This window comes from Cetorhinus maximus, chromosome 21 (genome assembly GCF_964194155.1).
Source record: "Cetorhinus maximus chromosome 21, sCetMax3.hap1.1, whole genome shotgun sequence".
NCBI classification, from domain to species: domain Eukaryota; kingdom Metazoa; phylum Chordata; class Chondrichthyes; order Lamniformes; family Cetorhinidae; genus Cetorhinus; species Cetorhinus maximus.
Window position 1 is genome coordinate 12,395,701 of NC_135899.1, and position 18,290 is coordinate 12,413,990.

General features: G+C 43.1%; 1 protein-coding gene across 1 annotated transcript in view; it reads left to right on the forward strand.

The window, feature by feature from the left end:
• LOC144695681 (large proline-rich protein BAG6-like) overlaps positions 1–18,290 on the forward strand; it is a 92,376-nt gene that overhangs the window by 31,571 nt on the left and 42,515 nt on the right. Inside the window, exons 6-7 of the mRNA XM_078566618.1 lie at positions 12,744–12,797; positions 16,167–16,241. Coding sequence (XP_078422744.1) covers positions 12,744–12,797; positions 16,167–16,241 — 129 coding nt within the window. The remainder of the gene's footprint in view (positions 1–12,743; positions 12,798–16,166; positions 16,242–18,290) is intronic.

Here is an 18,290-nt window from a genome sequence, read left to right on the forward strand (position 1 = left end):
AATACTGGTCCATGTGACCTGGCGACCCTTGACCTGACCTGGAAGCCGTACCAATAGGAAGTTAAGACTAGAAGCTAGGTGGCTGGCAGACACAAAGGAGATCTGGAGGCAGAAGGTGATCAGCACACAGATGCAGACACAAAGAAGTGTTGTAGTAGGACACAGTTATCAAACTCCTGGTGTTTTTAGGAACAAGCCAAGCTCTCTACAAAATGGTCAGTTTTCTGTTTGGAAGAAGGAAAATAGAATTCCTTCGGGAAGCAATATATGACCGAGCTAAAAGGACTGAATCCTAAAAGCGGTGTGAATAACTCAGGCACGTGAAAGAGCTGAGAGTTGGTATCAGAGCACCAGATCGTGAACCAAGTATTTTTGGTTGGTTGGTTGAAAAGGAACTCTGGAAAGCTATACCATCAGGACTGATGTGACCCGAGTGATAGAGGGTTTGTAGAAGTGTGTCTTGGTAATGTTAACTATATCCAGTGACCTCAGATGGAATACGGCTGCTGGTGAACGCGACTCGAGGGCCGAATTGGTTGAATGGGAAAGTGAAAGATCCTATGTACCAGACGCCAAGTTGGAAAGATTGTGGCATTGCGCATGGTGCCATATTTGTGCTGGGGCTGCTTGTGGTTACATAAGTCATATCTTTGCATGAACTATTTAAGTGAAATTTACCTTTTCATTTGACATACACTGAATTGGTTTAATTTGCATTGGTTCTGATTTGTGTTAAAGTAAGTTACAAAAAATGGCATCTTGTGAGCACTTTCTTCATTTGGTTGGGCGTGGGAGGTGGGACGGGGCCGGTCATTCAGTAAGTTTGGTTATTTTGGTTTATGGTTCCCCCATGGGGATTGTAATTGTCTGCATCAGTTATTGTCCTTCAAAGTAATTCAAAGTGAAGTGATTCAGAGGCTTGAGAGCCAGTTTGGATTTACATCATGAGATTTTTCTGAGCAGTTGTGCAATGACTTTTTTCGTCCAATGTACCCTGACCTCTTGCATCAGTTATCAGAATCTTCTGGTTTTTGTACATGTTTAACTTCACCAGTTACTTCTGTAAACAGATTTTGTTTCTTTTCTGAGCACACCTTTTACTGCCTAATATCCAATTAAGCACTAGACTGACTAGGGTATCGTATCTAGGAACGCTAGTGTGTGCTGACGCATGCATTCTCTTTTTTAAAATGGAAATCAGGCTAAGGTACTCTGTAGATATAGGCAAAGCTTCAAACCAACAGCTAGCTTATTTTGCATTAAATACAGGAACAGTATGTGGCTTTCACAATGAGGAACTATTTCCCTATGATGCTGTGTCATGAAGAATAATAAAGTTGAACTTTTAATTATTTAAATATAGGTTCAGTTCTCCCATATTTCAAACTAAGCTGCTTCAGGCTTTTTAATCTGCTGCTGCTGCTTTCTAACCTTACAGGCCATTCTGTATCTGGGGGAGAGAGAGATTCTGTCTTTTGCCTTAAGCCGATATGTCGATAATGTGCATTTTACGATCTGTTTACCTTACGATAAACATTTCAGCAACATTGACTGAAGATGAAGGAAGACATCTTCATCGATGGCCCAAAAAATTCTCTCTCTGACATGGCCATTTCTCTGACCCTTTGAGATCTTTCAAGCATACAGTAATTTCCATAAGTAGGTAATGTTTCTGTCAACACACGTTCTCTGGCCAAGTATGAACCCGTCTTTCTACCATCTCTCTTTCTCCGTCCCTCCTAAAGAAACTTGGTTAACATAAATTGCTTGCATGCTAATCCGAGAGTAATAGAATTATTATAGAATACTAAATAATTAAGCTCAGGCAACATAAGCAAAATCCAAATTGCCAGGTTGTACTGAAGTATTGTCTGGGCTAATTAGCAAATCTTGATGCAATTTCTGCGTCTCTGGACCTCAACTTGTGACTTGCCTGCCTATGGTGCTGTCACCAGAGCTGAGATGCAATGCTACTTCCCTTTCCTCTTGCTATCCAATGAGGTAAAGTAAAATGCCCGCATTGGGAAATCTTGGAATCTTCAGCACAAGTCATTGCAAGGGCAGTAGTGATCCATTAAATTTGGGAATTATTTTTCCGCAGTCTCTGTCTTTCGCTTTGCATGTCGATAGTGTGGCTGCATTTGAAATAAAGAGTTTTAACATACCGGGTACTTGGGCACAAAGCCATATCTGATCATTCTCTGCAATGTGCTGGATCATTCTTTGGAATGACCCTCTAGCGAGTTATTGCTCATAATTGTTTAATGTAAGCTATGTATCAGCGTCCGTATCTGTCTGTCTTTCGTTCGTGTATTTTTGCTGCCACTACTTCAAGTGTTGCGTTCATGTCACCACAACATTTGAAAGCACAGACGAGCAGTCATTTGGAACGTACAGATAGCTATCCAGGAACATTGTATTCTGGAGTAAGAACGTTAATTGACCTTATCGGTCAGACACCTTTCGTAAAAGAAAACAGACAGATGGTTCTAACCTGCAACAAACATGGCCGCCTAGTTCGTATTTAACATCGTTTGACTTTGTGGCCTTGAAAAGGCTGACGGCCTCACCTTAGCAGCGTTGTGCATGATGCCCAACATTCCTGCAATGATAGCACAAACGGACTAATCTCCCACCAAGTCTGCTTCCTTATCTCTTTCTGCATCAACCTCCTGATCTCTCCCCTGCTCACTCCCCATACATATGCTTTCCTCTTTTTCAAGCAGCCAGCTTTATTCCCTCTTTAAAGTATTGTTGGACTTGACTTCGACGATGCTTTGTAACAGAGAATTCTGTATTCTAACCACCACCTGTGCAAATAATTCTGATCACCGTCATCGTGTGCTCTTGTCTAGCAGATTGATCATTATTTAATTATGATGGTTTATATTAGGATTGTGATAGTGATTTTGAATGTTGTCTGACATGCTAAGGGAACCATCACAGAAAACTATCCGGTTTCTGCCATTTTAGTGCTGTAACTGGTGCATTGACATCGCCTTGTTTTCCTTTCATTTCCGGGTCTATAAGAAGTGATGATGCTTTACAGATTTGCGGGGTGTGCTTTGGAAGTATATTGCAGAGAAGCTGAAAGCGCCAGTCTGGTTTCATCTGGCATGCTTCGGCACACCGGAGATTGGGAAGATGCCATAACTACATGGAGTTACTAGGATTTTCCTTTTTCGAGCAGAAAGGAGCATCAGGAAATCTTTCACCACCACCATCGCCTCCCCATAACTCATCATTAACAAATTAAGACCACTAACTTTAATATGCAGCCATGCATGATTTGGGCTGCCCTCCTTATTTGAGCCAGATGTGCGAAAGTGGAAAATCGTAGAACTGATCTCGGCCGAGACAGACAAAATCATTGAACTCAGTGCCACCATGTTGGGATGGACGAATGAGGAAAACAGCAAAGGTTTTCATTTCGAACACTGCCTAGTGACAGCTGCTGAAAATTTGTCTGGGCTCCAGGTGAGGACAGGGTTGTCTACAGTGGAATAACTTTCAAAAAGCATCTAACTTGGGCTTACTAATGAAGAATGACCACTTGGATGATATACCTTTGAGTACAACTGTGCATTTATGTAGAGCGTCATCAAATAACTGACATCTTGCTGCAGAGGGGGATGGTGTACACATTGAATCTGGCTTGTTTTCCGATGATGTCGCTGAAGTGGTGGTGGTGGGGGGGGCAGGTCAGTGAGAAATATGAGGGGAAATACAAGTGGGTCAATGATAGATCCTTGGAGGAACTTCAGAGGCAGCGATTCAGGGAGAGGATGAGAAGCCATTGCAGGAGAGTCTTGGGATATGACTTGATAGATATGAATATGAAGCAGGTGAGGGCAGTCCCACTCGGCTAGACAGCGGAGGAGTGATGTCTGTGGTCAACCGTGTCAAGAGGCTGCAGACAGATCGAGTTGGATGAGGTGGTGTAGTACACCATGGTCGCAGTCACAGGATATCATTTGTGAATTTGATTTCGGTCAGATCCAGTGCCTCCACAAGATGAGAATCAATGGAAGAGAGACTAGGGAAGAAAGAAGCAGGAAGCTGTTTCAGGAAAAAAAACTTGAAATTTCATGAAGCTGGAGGGAGCTTCACACACTATTGTTGCAAAATTTATTGCCAGTAAAAGACTGGTCTTGATTGATCTGGTAAGAAATACGACTACTGCTGTTTGGATCTGAGCACAAATGTGATGAAATTCACAAATAAGTGGAGTTGGCCTGAAGGTCAAAATCTTGCACAAGCAAGCAGTCTACATACACACAATCAAACTGAATCAATTCAGTTTGATGTCTGGTGTCTGCAGCTTTGAAAAGGAGCTCTGAGGTGTAATTAACATTTTTTTTTCAACTTAATTATTTTTCCTGCATTGTGAGACCTACCCATAGGCTAGAGGCAGACACTGCAGAATGCCACCAAAGTTGAGAGAAGCAGAGGAGATGAGGGAATCGAAGGAACAGTGAAGCTGAGGTTCTAAATATGTGTTCCCAAAAACAGAAATAATTTTTAAAAAAAACCCCTTGTATATGGTGGGCTATTGCACCCATTGCCCCTAACACCAACATTCGTGCTACTGACCAGAACTGGCTGCCAAGCTGAACTGCAGAACACACCCTGGGGTCTCCCTCCTTGTTATGCTGTACATGGTAGCAGTTGTGTGGTGAAACCAAAGAATAATTCCTGTTTAAAAAGTTATGGGGATACTTAGTAGAGGTGTTCAAAATTGTGAAGAATTTTGATAAAGGGTAAATTAGAACAAAAGCTAGCATTTACACAGAATCTTAGGATATCCCAAAGTGCTTCACGGGTAATTAAGTACCTTTGAACTGTGATAATATAGGAATCATTAAGCATATAAAATGGGAGAAACGGAGTCCAATGGTAAGAGAGTCAATATACCAGAGGACATTATGGCCGTTTCTTTACTGTTCCTGTGTCAAAAACCTAAAACTCCCTTTGCACCGGCATTGTGTGGTTGTACCTGCACCACATAGACTGCAGCGGTTCAAGAAGGCAGCTCACCATCGAAACCTTAAGGGCAATTAGGGAGGGGCAGCAAACATATACTTACATAGGAAATCTTTGCAGGGCTATGGCGAAAGAACGGGGTATGTGGGGAGTAATTGGATAATTTCGGAGCTGGAAGATGGACCTTCTGTGCTGTATGAGAAAAGACACTTGCCTTTACTGTCCTGGATGTATCGGGAAGTGTTTTTTTTGGAAGCTGGTCTCCTTCTGCAGCACCAGATTTTTAAAAAAGACTTACATTCATGTAACACTTTTCATGACCATTGGACAGCTCAAAGTGTTTTACAGCCAGTAAAGTACTTTTGAAGTGTAGTCACTGTTGTATGTAAGAAACATAGTGGCCAATTTGCACACAGCAAATTCCAACAAACAGCAATGTGATAACGGCTAGATAATTTTTTTTGAGATATTGATTGAAGGATGAGTATTGTCCAAGACACTGGGGAGAACTGTCTTGCCCCTCTTTAAAGTAATGCCGTGGGACTTTATACATTCACCCAAGCAGACAGAGCCTCAGTTTAACATCTCACCTGAAAGACAGCACCTCCAATTGTGCAGCACTCCCTCAGTGCGGCACTGGTGCATCAGCCTTGCGCGTTCACGCCCTCGAGCGGAACTCAATCCCACAACCTTGTGGTCCAGAGGCAAGAATACTACCAATGTGTGGGAGCATTCCTTGTCGTTGGGTGGAGAAGTGATTGGTTGGTTCTAGGGTGCCTGTGCGGGAGATTTTTTAGGCCCAGGAGGGGTCTGAAGCTTGGAAGCACACTGTGGGAGTTGGTGCTGGAAACTGCATATGAGAAAACTATTGGCACCACAGAGCCTCAATCCTGCAACAGTTAACAGCTTCAAGAAAAGGGAGGAAAAAAGAGAGCCCATGGAGAGAGGTGTTTATATCACTTAGTATTATCCTCAGTCCTTTAATGCTGTGCTGCACACCTCATTGAGCTTTCTTATAGGGGCCACACAATTTCCAATGAACTGTAAGTTAATTCCCAATAAAACTGGCATGATGCCACAATCACAAGCCTCTTGGTGCCACTGTGACACATCAGCGATCAACGGCATAGAGCATTGCCAACAATAAATGCCAGCATAGGAAGTAGCCAAAAGTAAAGGAATCCACCCTGCACAGTCTGCCCTTACTGGAGTGATATGTCCTTGAGCAATATCAAGGTAGCAATCTTAATCTCATTGAAAGTCAGATATCAAATGACACAAGGTTTGTCATAAACTTGCTTGTTTGTGTTATGTGATGACTGCACATCCATGATTGCTGCCAGGTATTCATTATTCAATATATAAGCCACCTAAATTGCTTAATTAAAACCCAGTCTATAATTCATTCCTAGGAATCGATTTTCCATACGTAAAGCACCTGAATCCTCTTGACTAGAGTCCAGCTGGCTTTGACAGTTTTGAAATATGAATATATTTGCAAACCCATTCGCACATGCATCCTGAATCAAATAGTGTAATAATGGCAAAGGTTGTAGGAAGCAGGCATGCAATACAGTACACTATAAAATAATACAGCTGGTTGCAGAATCAGTTTACAGGCATTTTGCCCATATCTAGCATGAGCTTCGACAATGAGCGTCGGCAACCTTTGAACCCAGGGGTATACGCCATTTGATACTGCTCCTACTCGACGTCTGAATCTTGCAGCACAGGAGGAGGCTATTCAGCCCATTGTGCCTGTGTCAACTCTCTGAAAGTGCTACTAAACAGTCCCACTCCTCTGCTCTATCTACATTCCTCTTCAAGTTTTATATTTCCCTTTTTAAAGTATATATCAATTTCCTTATATACATATTAGGACTGGGGTCACAAGACAGAAATTAAGAACATGCCCCTGAGCTGGATTTCCATCTCCCCTCATTTATCTCTTTTCTAGTCCAGCGACATTGAGTCCAATTTGTAGCATCTGAACCATTTCTTTGCTTGAGATTACATGATTAATTATTGAAGTCTGTTTAACCCATTATTGCTGATCCAGCCAAAAAGACTTTATAGTCCCCCAATTTCATCATAGCAAATTGCCTATGCAAATATATTTTGGAGGGCACTATTTAAAATGCAAAGAGTTCTAAAAATAAATCCTCATCAGCAGTCCAATAATTCAGTGAGCCTTATACAATTAGTACTACAACAACCATTACCCCCCACCACAAAGCTCCCAACAGCCACTGCCCACCCCCAACTGCTTTGTGTTCTGTTTTCATTGGACTTTAACAAAGACAAGTGGATTAAGTGTTATAGATAACGGATGGGCTGGAGACAAAATGAAGAGGTATGTTAGTACTGTGCAAGGTATAGGTCAGACTCTATCTGGAGCACTTAGTGAGGTTCTGATCATCCAAATCACAAAGCAATTCCTGCAATTGGGAGGAAAGATGTATTTTTTTTTAACCCCAGCATTTTGCGCTCCTCTGAAATTAGCTCCTTGCTAGAGTACAGCTCCATGGGTACTCTCCAATACCTTGCTTAAAGGGGGTTGTTATTCATGCCTGAACTTGGAGTGTGAACATCAGCATATTATTCTACCATGTTGGGAGGTACATGGAATTCTAATTGTTATCCTCACCACCACATATTCCAGTAGGAGTCACATACACTAGTGTGTAGTGATGATTGGGGACTCTTGCCTCTTTCTCCAAGCTCCCCGTGCAATCCAGCAATGCTGAGGCAGTGCACCCAGTACTTTGTGCTGAGATTAACACAAACCTGGAGATTGAATTTGGGACCTCTCTGTGCAGCTTGGGTGCTTGCCAAATGGAATTCAGTAAGCCCCGGGCTGAAAAGGTTAAGGCAAGTCGATGTTGTCTCCTTTGGGAAGGAGCAATGCTGCAAGACAGTGGAATGGAAAAGTCCAAGATTATTCACAGAATCCCCCTGAGGAAACTGCGGTGGGGGGAGGGGGTGATGTGTGTGTGTGTCACTTATCAAGATGTGCAAGCTCCAAATCAGGAAGCTCAGAAATGCAACATTCTCACCTAAAGGATAACAAAATTGTGGGTTAATTTAGCAGGAGACACACGGGAGCACCATCACCTGCAAGTTTCCCCCTCCAAACCACACACCACCCTGACTTGGAGCTATGTCAGGAGCAGGGTCAAATTCCTGAGATCCCCTAACAACACTGAGTGTGCCTACACCATAGGGACTGCAGCAGTTCAAGAAGGCATCTCGCATTCCAAGAACGAATAAAAAGAAAGAATTTCTTTCAAAAGAAGAACTTCGGGATATAATTAAAAGTTGGGGTCGCTAGAGAGGAGAGCTTAAGTTAAGAATGAAAAATGCTGGAAAAACTCAGCAAGTCAGGCAGCATCTGTGGATAACTCTGTTTCCCTTCAATGAAGCTTCCTGACCTGCTGAGTTTTCTTTTATTACAGCGTTACTTTGTTCTTTCGGATTTCCAGAACCCGCAGTACTTTGTTTTTGTATCGGATAAGAGAGGAGTGCTTGCTGGATCGTAATATATTGTTTCTGTTCCTGAAACACTGTTCAAAAACCTTAAGACGTTTATCGAATAGTTTTGTACATTTTTTTTTAAAAGGCTGAACTGCTTAAAATGCCTGTCGTTGCTGGGCCTTGTGAATAAGCCTGAATTAATCCTTTTCTAACTGATTAAAGCAAAAATATTCTGAGAATACGCAAGGTCAGCTGTTTTCCAGAAGAGAACTTTACTCTGATAAAGCCTAGCATCCAAAACGTTAACCTGTCGAGATTGTGGCTGTGTTCTGCCAGAATTTTCAACTGTATTTTTGCTCATGTCTCAGGCTTAGTTTTGCTCTTTGTCTCATTCATTCAGCTGTGTGTGCTTTATTCCTCACTGCCCTCTGCATGTTTCCTCTATAAATCCATGCTCTAGAGCAGAAAGCAGCATCTGTGAATCTGAATATCCAGTGAAAATCGCCCACTGTTCTCCATGCTCTTCATGTCAGCATTTTATTTTGAGTTCGTGTGTTATTTTAACTGGCTGAACCTAATCCTGCACAGCACCACTGTTTTTAAAAAATCAGAAATGTTGGAAACGCTCAGACCCAACAGCATCTGACAGGAGAGAAAGAGTTAATAGTTGATGGCCTTCCACTGGAGTTGGAAGATGTTCAAGATTTAACAGTTTTTAAGTATGTGCAGAGCCAAGGGGAAAGAGGTGGTGGTGGGGACAAAATTGCAAGATCTGTGACTCTGTGGAGGGCAGAGTTATCTCATGAACAAAAGAGATAAGGGATTCAAGGCAAAAGGGGCTGATGATGGGACTAATGAAGAAACGAAAGATGGGCCCAGATGAGGTGTAAATGGTTACAATAGAACAATTATCAGCTCTGCTGTTTGAGAAAATGCGGTTATGATCTGAAGTTATGGACCTCAGTATAAGGTGCCCGGTTGGAAGGCCAGGCTGTTACTGGAGCTTCAGTTGAGGTGTTTGCAGTCTGCTATTGAGTGACCTCTAGTGTTACTGTAATCGTCATTTGGAACAGCTGGAGAAATGGGAAGATTTGGAGATGAACCCTTGTTTTTGGATGCCTGCTTGCAGTATTTCTTTGTGGGATTGTCACTTGCATTCCACCCCAATGGAATTGTGAACTTTTTAGTGAACATGAACTTGGCTCGCTTCAGCATTGTGCAGTGATTACAAGCTGACTTATTTGCCTATTTTGGAATTTTATACTGCTGCGAGTTGTCAGAGGTCAGATTGCAAGACTGCCACCTTGCCCCTTGAGCTTATAATTTTCTAGGTTACATGCAGGATGTCTAAATGCAGCATTTGGTTCCTGCTGCATTGCCTACCCCCTCAAAAACAACATTTTCCAGGGCTGTTGCAACACAGGTTAATGGAAAGCTGATTCTGCAATGTCCCATCAAGGACTGCTAGGTTAGGTTTACTTTATTCTTTCATGTGGTATGGGTATTGCCTGCAAGGCAAACATTTGTTGCCCCATCCCTTGAGAAGGTGGTGGTGAGCTGCCACCTTGAACTGAGTGGCTTGCTAGGCCATTTCAAAGTGCAGTTTGTCAACCACGTTACTGTGGATCTGGAGTCACGTATGGACTAGATCAGGTAAAGAAGGCTGATTTCCTTCTCTAAAGAACATAGTGAACCAGATGGGTTTTTACCGCAATCAATGACAATTTCATGGTCACCATGAGATTACAGTTCCAGGTTATTATTTACTTGAACTTAAATTCCACCTACTGCTGTGGTGGGATCTGAGCCAGTGTCCCCAGGACTTAGCCTGGACCTTGTGTTATTAGTGTAGTGACATTTGCCACTGTGCTATCCCCTGCACTTTTGGTTAGCAACAACAGAAACTTCCTTCCATACTGACTTATCGGAAACTCGCTGTTCAGGTGCAACACCAATTCAAGTGCATGTAAATCTCCCTCTACACTATTTCATTGAACATTTCCAGCTCAGAATAAAGCTTCCTCTGCACTGCTCCATTAATCTCTCCCAGGTTTTGTACAATGAGTTCCTACTGTAAAGATCCCTCTACACTGTCCCAGGACAATTGAAGCTTGGTTTGATACAGCCTAACACTTCTTTTTGATCTGTCCAAACACTCTGCCTCAATTTCCAAGCATCCTCTGCTGCACCAGTGTGACAGTTTTCCATTTCCTGCAATATTTTCTCTATCTAAGATTGCCACAGTCCCAAGTTTGATTCTGAACTTTAAAACTAGTGGTTGTGACCTGCACTTAACATTCACTGGCGATCTGGGAATACCACCTGAAGTCTCCATTGATTGCCTGATCTTCCCCGTTGCCGAGTTATTAATCCTTTGTTGAGTAAATTCTACTTCATTTCCTACTCTCTATCCTGCACATGGAAAAACAAATCGGGTAACACATCTGAGTTGATGGTTCAAGCCCCAATCCCGAGACTTGAATGCGTAATCCAGGCTGACGCTCCAAATGTAGTGCTTAGGGAGCTGGTCTTCTTTTGGATCATACGAGACTCATGCTTCCCCATCAGGTGGATGTAAAAGATATCATGGCAGGGGAGTTCTCCTGGTCATATCCCTCAAACAGTTCCTAAAGTAGCCAACCTGGTCATATCTAGATGCTGTTTGCGGGAGCTTATTGTGCACAAACTGGCTGCTGCGTGTTTCTACATTACAACGGTGACTACACTTCAGAAGTACTTCAGTGGCGTAGAGCATTTAGTCTGGTGTCCTGAGACTGTGAAAGGTGTGATATAAATCTTTCTACATGGAATAAGCCAGGCAACCTATACCAGGTTGTCATCAGCGTTTATAAGGCATAACGTTGATGTTGCTGCCCTTTTATACGAAAGAATGTCATCAACTTTCCAAACGAAATTGAAGGATCTAACAAACCTCGACCAGTCCAAGATCATGTGGAGAGAGCTAGGCAAGATGTAGAAAAATATGTTTGAAGCCAATGTACAGTTGGACAACTGGTTTGATTCAGCTACCTTAATACCAATGCTGCTCCTTCACATGCAACAGCAGTAGCAAGCACCACGGCACCTCAGTGAAACCCTGATGACAACAGACTTCTCTCTCCTTCCACGATGGTGTAATCATGAAGTGAAGTAAACACTCATTTGTATAGGACCTTTTCTCCTCTACCAGATATCTCTGAAAGTGTGTTACATGCAATTAATTTTGAAGACCATTGACGGTTGCCCATGCACGTGCATGGGGAGTTGGGTTTTTGTCAAGGTGGTGCAATGGAGGCCTCAGATTATATTGTAGCTCCTTCGTAATTCCATTTACCAGCTGCGCACACTTAACTGAAACTCTGAGAGTTAATATTTATTCCCTATTTGAATTGGAGTTGATGCTTTGGCTGGGGTCTGCAAATGCTGCATAGGAGTGTTGACCAAAACCAAATGCCCGAGAGAGATTGTTCACAGCACAACGTATCTGCGGCTCAATGACCTGTCCTGGATGGCTGGCTCAAGATGTTTGCTTTCCAAGTGTGCAGGAAACCTTAATGTGAGCCACATTAAAGTTTGTCTGGAGTTCTGTGTACAGTTTTGGTCTCTTTACCTAAGGAAGGATATACTTTCCTTAGAGGAAGTGCAATGGAGGTTTACTAGACTGATTCTTAGGATCAAAGGATTGACCTGCGAGGAGAGATTAAGTAGATTAGGTCTATATTTTCTGGAGTTTAGAAGGATGAGAGGTGGTCTCATTGAAACATGTAATATTCTCAAGGGACTTGACAGGGTAGATGCTGGCAGAAAGCTTCCTCTGACTGGAAAGTCTAGAATTAAATTGGGGAGGGGGAGTCACACTCTCCGTATAAGAGGTTGGCCATTTAGGACAGACGTGAAGAGAAATTTCTTCACGCAAAGGGTAGTGAATTTTTGGAATTCTCTAACCCAGGGAGCTGTAAATGCTCAGTTGTTGCGCATATTCAAGTCAAAGATTGATTGATTTCCTTAGTCTCCAATAGGAGACTAAGGGGGATGGCGCGAGACGGCAGAGTTGAGGTGGAAGATCAGTCATGATCTTATTGAATGGTGGAGCAGGCTTGAAGGGCTGACTGGCCTACTTTTATTTCTTACGTTCTTATGTGTTGAGGGCACCTTCTAATCTATCTTGTAGTGTAGTAGGCTGAAATTCCCAGGTGGGCTGATCCATACAGGTGCGTCGAGGCTGGGAGTGGCTGGTAATTTTGTGATTGGTGCTTTTTTCCTTCCTTTCCCTTGCACACCTGAAGAATGACGGATCGTCGATGGATGTGCACATCAATGTGGAACAGAGTCCCATCCAGGTAACTTTGCGTACTCTGCCTTTTTTGTTTCTCCCACCAGCCCCCCCCCAACTTCTTTTTTTCTCTCTTTTCCCCTCCCTGGTCCATCTCATTAATCCATTCCAACCATTGAACACGCCTCTTCCGTCTTAATCATCCATGCTGCTTGTAGTTGGCATGCAGGGTGAGGATGTGCAATGGGCAGAGACTGTATATAGCATAGTGTAAGTGAGCTCAGTTGGCATGTAGCTCATTCCCCAGTCCCGGTGACCGAGGTGTAAAGTTGGGGGTGGCGAATAGGTTTGGATGATGATCTACTGAGAGAGTCTGGAAGCAGGAATCCCTCTCTCAAATATTTTAACCATTGAAATAATTTCTTCTGTGGCCGCACCTTACCTGTGCATTTCCAGAAATTTGATATGGACACTGAGCTATACATTTTGTTTTGTGTACTGTAAGTACTTTCATTGTGTGTCTAATTTGTTTGATTTGAACACCTTGTAGTTATGAACCCACACTTGTCATATTGCACACCACCTCGGCATAATTTCTGTCAGTCCTATCGGCGTTAATCTGAACCTTTTTGGGATTCAATCTCTCCGGCTCAGCCTTGGAAACCATTTTTCCCATTTACTGGTCTTCTGTGTTCTGGAAGGAAATTTTATTGAGTCTTCAGTCTAAAAATCTCAATAAATACTGAGTGTGCAGGACTGTAAGAGTCTTTCGGATGAGACATCAAACTGAGGTGCTATCTGCTCCCTTAGGTGGATGTAAATGATCCCATGGCACAATTGCAAAGAAACAGGAGTTTTCCCTAGTATGTGGTCAATATTTATCCCTCTAACAACATCGCTAAAAATAAAATGATCTGATCTCTATCATATGGCTGTTTGTGGGCACTTGCTGTGCACAGATTAGTTGCTGTGTTTCCTCCATTACAACAGTGACTACACTTAATTGACTGTAAAGTGCTTTGGGAAGTCCTTACATTGTGAAAGGTGCTATATAAATGCAAATCTTTTGTTCTTTATTAAGCTTTTAAAAAGTGTGGAAGTGGAATGCTAGTATGCTTAATACTTGGTGCAAACATTCAGCCTTTAGGAGTGGCTCTCAAACATTTCTTCTGCAAATCTTAATTCAGTCTAACAAATAAACATGCTGTCGAACAAATGCCCCGTCCTAACTTCTGAAGGACAGCGTTACTCTGTACTTGAAAAGAAGACAATGTCATCTTTGCCGAAACATGCTCGAGGTATACAGCAATATAATTGATATGCTCAGAAGCCAACAAAGATAGAATAGAAACCCGATCGCTTTGGGGACTTACCCAAGGTCTGGTTTGGAACGTAGAGACAGGAGATTGAATACGTGTAGATGCTATCTTTGAGTTGGTGTATGATGTGGTGATGGTTGACGCAGGCTGGCGGGAAACCCCCCCAGCCACCATATTTGTACTGGGTTAGCCAATCTTGCTTGTTGCAGTGGAATACGACAATTATCCTGTTGCGCCTGAATTAAGGAGAAGGAAAGGAACCGACCATTCAGCATCTAAATTGTGCTATGCTTTTAATGACTATCTCATTGGAAAGTGTGTATATGTGTGTATCTGACTACCAGCACATGATTTTGGGAAGGCTAAAACTCTCAAGTAGTCCCATACGATGGGACATTGTTGCGATTTTTGAGAACTGAATTACTTGGTTCAGGAATTGGGCATTTCAGTAGCACGATGCATGGTGCCACTATGTCATGCCAGACATTGGGCGGTTGCAATCTTGCATCTGATTCCATTCTCATCTGGGCTATGGCGAGAGAGAGATGGCGCCCTTGTTTTCCCTGTAACTTTGCTCATTCGTATGTCAACAGGAGGATGAATTAACTGTCTGCTGGAGGCGCAAACCCGGGATCAGTTGGAAAAACAGCTGGTCCATTCTCGAAGGATGAGGTAGAATCAGCCAGGGGCTGCTACCTTCTGTGTCTTGCATCCTGCACACCTCCCAGAAAATGGTTATGTAACAAAATTGGCCGTGGCATAGAAGGAGATTGCCTGTTTTCTCCATTTGGCCAAGAGGCCTGACGAGAAGCGGCAACATTATTTGACGACTTGCTCAATAATGATAGAGGCACTGGACAAGGTGCAGAGACGATTTGCAAGATGATACCAGCCATGGTATCATGAGAGATTATGACTATCAGGAAAGATTAAACAGAAGGCAAAGGCTAAAGTGTGACCTAATGGAGATCTTTAAAATTAAGCGAGGGTTTGGTAGAGAAGAAGTTTCTACTTGTGGGGGAATTCAAAACTGGAAGCCATAAATGTAAGATAGAGAAACAGCTTTACCTTGAGAGTGATAGAATGCAGAACTTACTGCCACATGGAGTGGATGAGGCCAATAGCTTAGATGCATTTAAGGGGAAGCTGGATAAATACATGAGCGAGGGGGAAACAAGGTTATTATGCTGATAGGGTGAAATGAAGTAGGGTGGGAGCTTCATGTAAAGCATAAATAATGGTTTATACCAGTTGGTTCAAACGGCCTGTTTCTGTGCTATAAACTCATAGATAATTGAATGGAAATAGTGACACTGACTGTATTGGTTTTCCCACACATTTATGCAGACTTGATGCGTTTCCATCCCCAATTGCTGCCTGCCGGACCCCCCCGCTCCCGCCCCACCCCCAATCAGCAACTGCCATTTACCAACAAATGGGGGCCTTTTCCCTTTCACCTTGGGAGACAAACCTGGGGGGTAAGCGGCTCGATGCTAACGGCTGTTTTAGCTCTTTGCCTGCAGAGGCAAAGCGGCCAGACCCACTCTGTGGATTCTGACTGCATACCAATCAGTGCCACCTTTGCATTTTTGAGGTACACAGACCTGACTGTTGTGGTCGGTGAACCCAGAGTGTTCCAAAAGCGACTGTTTCACAGATGTCATCTTGTGTCCCTCACGGTTATTTTGCCGAATCTGCCTCATTGCCTCGGAGTGGGAGCATTCGCCTGTGATAGTTAGGTTCAAAATTGATTTGACATTAGAACAGGACGAAATGTTTAACCATTAGTGATTGATCCTTTTAATGCAACAGTGCGGGAATTTCGCTCCTTGAAATCAGGGCTGGCTTACTTTCCAACTGGCCAACTGGTCATTCTCTGAGCACTGTGAGGGGAAGACACAAATCAATCTGCCTTTCATGGTGATCAGAATTCAACTAGATCTTGTGCAGATAGAGCACTTACTTTTAAATACACCAGGCTCCATGTACAGTAACGCATGGTATTATTCGCCATCAACGCAAAGATGTGTAGAAGAGAATCTAGGCCTCATGGAAATGGGGCGAAAGGAGCAGTAAGGTATTCTCTGCTGATGATACTTGTCTTTCTGTTTTTACAGAGTGAGCCGAGAGTTCGCCTGGTGTTGGCCCAGCACATGCTGAGAGACATTCAAGGGATCTTGAACAGACTCGAGGTGAGAGCAAGATTCTGTTCCGCACTTCCCCCCTGTTTAAAAGGTCGTCTTTCTAGATGAAACCGTGTTGCAGTCAGGATTTCAGTAAAGTGTAATGGTGGCTGCTGCAATTATCGGCCGTGGGAAATGCATTGAAGCGCGTGTGGTATTATAAGTAAAATGGCGGCATAGTTAGAGGATTGACTAAAGGATGGAGTGTAGGAGTAAATGGGAGTTTTCTTGGATTGGCGAGATGTAGCTCCAGGGATCTGTATTGGGCGCTCTCTTTGTTTTATAACACATCAAGTAGTAGGATGAAATTAGAAGCAAAACCAAAGGAGGAATGAGATTGCAGGAGCCTGTTAGGGAAGTGGGCGGGTATGGAGCAGTTCAAGGTAGACCAATGTGAAGAATGGCGTTTCGTGAAAAACACCAGAACGGATATATGTGCTAAACTGGTAAAATTGTTAATTGAATAGACAGCCAAAGTGTGTATCCACACAGATTTTTAAAAGCACAGCTAACAGAAGTCTTAAATGGGCAACATTAAACATGAAAACAAGGGTATGATATAAATCTGTACAAGGCAATGCCATACAATGTCAGTTGTGGAGTTCTGGGCTTTCATTGTAATCAGTATATTTGACTGTGGAAACGATCCAACAGATTTATTAGGATTTGTACTCGGGATGAAAGACTGGTTAAGTTAAGAGAGCACAGCATTAGTTTTCACATGTACGTTGACGACACCAACTCTACCTTGCCACCACCCCTCTCAACTCTTCAACTGTTGCTAAATTATCAGACATCTTATCCGACATCCAGTACTGGATGAAAAGAAATTTCCACTAATTAAGTATCGGGAAGACTGAAGCCAGTACTTTTGGTTCCCTCTCCAAACTCTGTTCCCTGTAGCCACCAACTCCATCCCTCTCCCTGGCAACAATCTGAGATTAAATCAGACTGTTTGCAACCTTGGCGGCACGTTTGATCCCAAGATGAGCCTCTCTCCTCATATTTGCCCCATCACTAAAACCGCCTATTTCCACCTCCATAACTTTGTTCGGATTCGCCTGTTTCAGCTCCTTTGCTGCTGAAATGCTCATCCATGCCTTCATTACCTCTAGACTTGACTATTCCAACGCACTCCTGGCTGGTCTCCCACATTCAGCCCATCGTAAACTTGAGTGCATCCAAAACCCTGCTGACCATGTCTTGCACCAGATCCTGTTCCCCTACCATCCCTGTGTTCACTGAGCTGTACTGGCTCCCGGTCAAGAAACGTCTCAATTTTAAAATTTTCATTCTTGTTTTCAAATCCCAACAAGACCTACTCTGGAGTCAGTGGCAGTGTCCGTTCCCAGTGTGGGCAGCTTCGAATTAACTCTCGGGCAGGTCCCCAATTCTCAGCCACCACAGCATTCAATGAAGCCACTCAAGTGTGTACCTTGTCAGCAGTGTTTTAAAAAAAAACAATGCTCCACCACCTTCCAAAAGAAATTGGAGGGCATTTGTAACAAAATGTTGGCCTTCTAGGTATTGGTTCTTCATTATACCACCTCACCCATTACTCACAGCATGCTACTAAGCTTATTGTCACCTGTACACTACAGAAGTGTACACATCTTGAATGAAGGCTTAAATTCCTTCAAATTTATCCAACTGTCAGTGACAGGCCTTTAACTACTAACCACCACACGCTAGTGTAATCCAGGATTTGTATGATTTGGATGTCGGATAAGATGTCTGATAATTTAGCAACAGTGGAAGAGTTGAGAGGGGCGGTGGCAAGGTAGAGTTGGTGTCATCAACATACATGTGAAAACTAATGCTGTGCTCTCTCAGCTTAACCACAGTTTTTCATCTCTTGTACAAATCCAAATCCTTAGTGATCTCCCAGGCATAACCCAAGCTTGGTAGAACAGTATAGCTACCACAGAAATGTCAGCACAAGAATGCAGCCAATGTGCCCGTGCCAAAGAGCTCCAGACCCAAGCTGTCTACTCTAGTCCCACCTCTCTGTTCCCCACCTTGTTTGACAACATTAGTACTCTTCAAGTGCTTACCTAA